This window comes from Mandrillus leucophaeus, unplaced genomic scaffold, assembly GCF_000951045.1.
Source record: "Mandrillus leucophaeus isolate KB7577 unplaced genomic scaffold, Mleu.le_1.0 Scaffold32, whole genome shotgun sequence".
Taxonomy (NCBI): Eukaryota; Metazoa; Chordata; class Mammalia; order Primates; family Cercopithecidae; genus Mandrillus; species Mandrillus leucophaeus.
In genome coordinates, this window is record NW_012103365.1 from 2,219,734 (window position 1) to 2,224,670 (window position 4,937).

At 53.5% G+C, this 4,937-nt stretch overlaps 1 protein-coding gene across 1 annotated transcript; it reads left to right on the forward strand.

Annotated features, from left to right (window-relative positions):
• Positions 1–608: 608 nt before the first annotated feature.
• CHP2 (calcineurin-like EF-hand protein 2) lies at positions 609–4,873 on the forward strand. Its single transcript, XM_011987940.1, has 7 exons — positions 609–1,059; positions 1,602–1,674; positions 1,788–1,868; positions 2,006–2,136; positions 2,320–2,381; positions 3,135–3,257; positions 3,467–4,873. The coding sequence occupies exons 1-7, from the start codon at positions 993–995 to the stop codon at positions 3,518–3,520; spliced, it is 591 nt and encodes a 196-aa protein (XP_011843330.1). The 5' UTR covers positions 609–992; the 3' UTR covers positions 3,521–4,873.
• The last annotated feature ends 64 nt before the right edge of the window (positions 4,874–4,937 follow it).

Genomic DNA, 4,937 nt, shown 5'->3' on the forward strand with positions numbered 1-4,937 from the left:
TGCACATAAAGTGCTTAGCAAAGCGTGGTAAACAAGAGCCCTTGTTGTTGTCATTCTTGCTTTAAGCCCAGTCCCAGTGATGTCTGTAACCCTCTCTGGGGCCAAGGAGTCCCCTGGCTCTGGAGGGCTGGCCAGAGGACTAAGTATTCCCAGTCTGGAGCTCTAGGGGGTCAGTAGGTACCTAAGGGAGTGAACTGGGCTTGGAGGGACTGTGGCCAGAAGACAGCTCTGGGCCTGGTAGTGACAGAACTTCTGATTTCTCAGGAAAAGCCAAGAATATGGATTTTGGGTTAAATCTCCTGAATTTTAAGCATTGGCTCAATTAAACAACGATAAGGCAATGTGGACCGAACAAAAGGGATGAAACCAAGATTTACTGACTTTCCCAGGGTCAGGGGCACGGCTGGGATTCCAATAAGGACTCCCAAACCAGTGCTCTTTTTACTTAAACTAACGCACACCCTTCATCTCACCGCCCCTCCCCACTTCTCCGTCTTCGGGAGTCCTTCGACGCCTCTCCCCGCTCCGCGAGGATTTCCTCCCCACAGGCCACCCGCCTTCCAGCAGGGCGTGGTCTCTACAGAGGAGGTCAGGTCTCCCAGGCCGGGGAGCGTCCTGAGGTTGGGAGCGCCCGGACGCGCGAAGGAGGTGGTGGCTCAGGAGTCGGGGCAGACCGTGGGAACCGGCCCCGGGGGGCGTGGAAAGGCGGGGCGCGGGACTCGACCAGCCTCTCCCACGCCGATGGCAAAATCTCGGAACTGAAACAGCCAGTTGTTCGCAGCTTCCCTCTGACCCGCCACCCTGGACATTGTTTTCCATTCGCCCGGGTCGCGGGTGGGAGGCGAGGCACGCTGGGGTTCTGGAGCTTGGCCGCGCGCCAGGCTTGTGGCCTTCGTCCCCTGGGGCCACTGGGGCGGCCACGCCTCTCCGGCAGGAGGAGAGAACGCGTGGGTCTGGGTGGCTGCTCCGGCCCTCCCGCCTCCAGCTCGGCCATGGGGTCGCGCAGCTCCCACGCCGCGGTCATTCCCGACGCGGACAGTATTCGGCGAGAGACCGGCTGTGAGTGCGCCTGCACCGGCGGCTGCGGAGGGGACCGGGCGAACTCAGGCGTCCGGGGCTAGGGAAGGGGTTGAGTTGAAGGATGGACGAACTTACAAGTCTGGGGTCCGGGACTCCCCGGAGCTGGAAGACCAAGACCCCAGTGCCTGGGGTCTCTGGGCTCGGGGCGGGTTAACCTAGGGGTCCCAGCCTCCAAGTTTGGGGAGGATCCGGGTTCACGGGGTTGGAGTCCAGAGAAATCCAGGCACCCAGGTGTCCTCGAGCCCGGATCGAAGCTGAAGGCAGAGCTGACGGCGGATGGAAGGGATGGCTTTGGTACTTTGGTTTTCGGGAGGTTGCGAGCCGCCCAGGTCTCCAACCTGGATCTTCGCGGGGTCGCGTCACTCTCCCTCCACCCCGGCCAGCTCCACCCCTGATTCCCCGGGATGATCGCCCCTTCCAGCCAGCCCCCGCTGTCCCTGGCCCATCTTCCCAGCCGATTGGGGCGGGTTTCTGGAGCGGGCCCCGCAGGGTCACACACCACCCCTTTCTCCTTCCCGCAGTCTCCCAAGCCAGCCTGCTCCGCCTGTACCACCGGTTCCGGGCACTGGACAGGAACAAGAAGGGCTACCTGAGGTGAGGGGGAGCCGACCTCACGACTTCTGTCCTCTGTCTCTCTGACTCCGTGTCCCACTTTGACTCTTCATCTGACATCTCTGCCTTACCCTCTTTGAACTTTGGCTTTGCAGCCGCATGGATCTCCAGCAGATAGGGGCGCTGGCCGTGAACCCCCTGGGAGACCGCATTATAGAAAGCTTCTTCCCCGATGGGTGAGGGCTGCTGGGCATCGGGAGGTGGAGGCGGGAAAACCGGCGTGTGAGTGGGTGGGAGGGGAGTTTAGAGACTGAGGCAGAGTGATGACCAAGGTGACCACCACCTCTTTCCATTCTGCCCCCTGTCTCCCCAGGAGCCAGCAAGTTGATTTCCCAGGCTTTGTCAGGGTCCTGGCTCATTTTCGCCCTGTAGAAGATGAGGACACAGAAACCCAAGACCCCAAGAAACCTGAACCTCTCAACAGCAGAAGGAACAAACTTCACTGTGAGTTTGTGAGGACCTGCCCAAGTGAGAACACAGATGTACTCACACCAGGGACAGGCTCCAGGAATCTCCCACTCCCTTCCTGAGCCCATTGACAACCTCCCCCCTCCTCCAGGGTGGCCTTCTGCTGGAAGAGAGCCAGGGAAGACCTACCTTCCTTTCCCCCTCCCACCCTCTCCGCAGATGCATTTCAGCTCTATGACCTGGATCGCGATGGGAAGATCTCCAGGCATGAGATGCTGCAGGTTGGCAGAAAGCGAGAGCAAGAGATGTGATGTGTGAAGGATGGGATGGTTAAATGCAATGGTGTGAGAGATAGGGTGGCATGATTGGGGAACTGGGGCGCAGATAATTGGGGTATTCGTTGGGAAATGGGAATGGGTGGAGTTGGAGTGTGGGTTTGTTGGGAGTCGGAGTGGGAAGCAGTTGACTACGAGGTTGGGAATAGATCAGTGATTCTCAAATGGGGATGATTTTGCTCCCTGAGTGAACATCTGGCAATATCTGGAGATGCTTTTTGTTGTCACAATGGGGGAGAGAGTGTGCTACTGGGTTCTAGTGGGTCGAGGTCAGGAATGTGGCTATATATCATGCAACATCCAGGAGAGCCTCCTCCAACAAGGAGTTATCTGGCTCCAAATGTCAATAGTGCCAAGATCGAGAAACTCTGGAACAGATGTGATGGAATGAGGATGGTATTAGAAACCCTTAGTGGTTGAGGTGGAGAATGGTGTGGAGGATGGAGGGAGATTGGGTGATAAAGTTGGGTAATGAGTTTGAGCATATTCTGAGGGTAGTGTGGGATGGTGAGGGAGAGATAGGAGATTGGTTGTTGAAGCAGTAGGGAAAATTATTGGGGGGATATGGTGAAAAATAGATGAAGGATGGATTATAAAATTAGTAATAACTTTTGGGATGAGGTGGGCAAGGTTTAGGGGATGGAGGAGTAGCAGCCTTCATGCCCCCTCTTTTTGGCTGCCTCTTCACTCATCTCCCAGGTTCTCCGTCTGATGGTCGGGGTACAGGTGACAGAAGAGCAGCTGGAGAACATCGCTGACCGCACGGTGCAGGAGGCTGATGAAGATGGGGATGGGGCTGTGTCCTTTGTGGAGTTCACCAAGGTCAGAGTGCCCTTGGGGACTGGGGAGTTGAGATCAGGAGTCCCTGGGGCAGACAGACATGGGAAATGTTCAACAGAGGAGGGTGAAAAGATAGGGGTTCCCTGGGAATGATGGGGTCTCTGGAATGGGTAGAATCCTGGGGGAAGAGGTTGGGAGCGTGGAGAGTTGAGAGTCTCCATTCATCTGCCTGTCATTCGTTTTCCCCTCAGTCCTTAGAGAAGATGGACGTTGAGCAAAAAATGAGCATCAGGATCCTAAAGTGACTCTGTTTGTGCCTTGGGCTTGCTCCTGAAACCAGTATCTCCTTGGAATTCATCCAAAGCCCCCATGGACGCAGGGTGCCAATAAACTGTATTCTTGCTTCTAACTCTATTTAGGGCCAAGGGAAGAAAGCTGGAAGGATGTGTACTAAAGTCTAGCTCAGCAGTCCCCAGCCTTTTTGGCATCGGGGACAATTTTTCCACGGATGGGTGACAGGGGATGGTTTTGGAATGATTCAAGTGCATTACATTTATTGTGCACTTTATTTCTGTTATGATTACATTGTAATATATAATGAAATAATTATACAACCTACCATCATGAAGAATCAATGGGAGCCCCAAGCTTGTTTTCCTGCAACTAGATGGTCCCATCTGGGAGTGATGGGAGACAGTGACAGATCATCAGGCATTAGATTCTCACAGGGAGCACACAACCTAGATCCCCTGGGTGTGAAGTTCACAGTAGGATTTGGGCTCCTATGAGAATCTAATGCCACTACTGATCTGACAGGAGGCAGAGCTCAGGCTGTAATGTGAGCAATGGGGAGTGGCTGTAAATACAGATGAAGCTTCAGCTTGCCTGCCGCTCACCTTGCGCTGTGCGACCCGGTTCCTAACGGACCACAGACATGATGCCAGGTCCAGCTCATTTGGTCTCAGAGCTGTGAATCTTTTGGTTGCAAATCACTGAAAACCCAACTCAAAGTGACTTAAGTCAGAAAGAAATTTTGAGAGCTCATGTAATTAAAAAGTCTGGAAATATCTTACTTTAGGCACAGCTGGACCCAAGGGCACAAATGATGTCATCAGACCCCAGCTATTCTCCATCTCCCAGCTCAGCTTTTTCTGTCCATAAGCCTCATTTTCAGGAAGGCTCTTTCCTAGTGGTGGAGATGACCACTATCAGCTCCAGGCTTCTATCCTGCTAACCCAGTAACCCAGTGGGAAGAGATTTTCTTATTCCAATAATTCCAAGTGGAGAGAGTCATTGACCCGGTTGGGGTCTCATCCCTACTTCCAGGGGAATGGAATGCTCTGAGTGTTCACAGGCCAGGCCTGTGTCATGTGCTAATTCCCAGAGCCAGGGAAACAAGGTCTGAGGATTCAGGATGGGGTGAAAGTGGTTGCTTAAAGGAAAATGAAATACAATTAGCAGAATAAGGGGAAATGAGTAGTCTGCTCTGCTTGGGCAAAACAAGAGATGCCCATTACTGTGAGGGACCCTTGAAGTCTGGACTCTTAAATGGGTTTTTGCTGATTTCCTGGGTGCATGCTAGGATGATCGGGCTTGATGGGGTAGGGAAGAGTTGATGTAAAAATAATAAACAATACATACCTTTCTAGAGTGTGAATATGTTCGAAGAGTCTAAGAGTAAGCTTGTTTTCATGGTAAGACATTCAGACATTGATATAAGAC

Bases quoted from the DNA above. Each gene is read 5' to 3' on its own strand.
- CHP2 (XM_011987940.1), top strand. From the start codon at position 993: ATGGGGTCGCGCAGCTCCCACGCCGCGGTCATTCCCGACGCGGACAGT. The intron at 1,675-1,787 runs GTGAGGGGGAGC...TTGGCTTTGCAG, and splicing joins AACAAGAAGGGCTACCTGAG to CCGCATGGATCTCCAGCAGA. The intron at 1,869-2,005 runs GTGAGGGCTGCT...CTGTCTCCCCAG, and splicing joins GAAAGCTTCTTCCCCGATGG to GAGCCAGCAAGTTGATTTCC.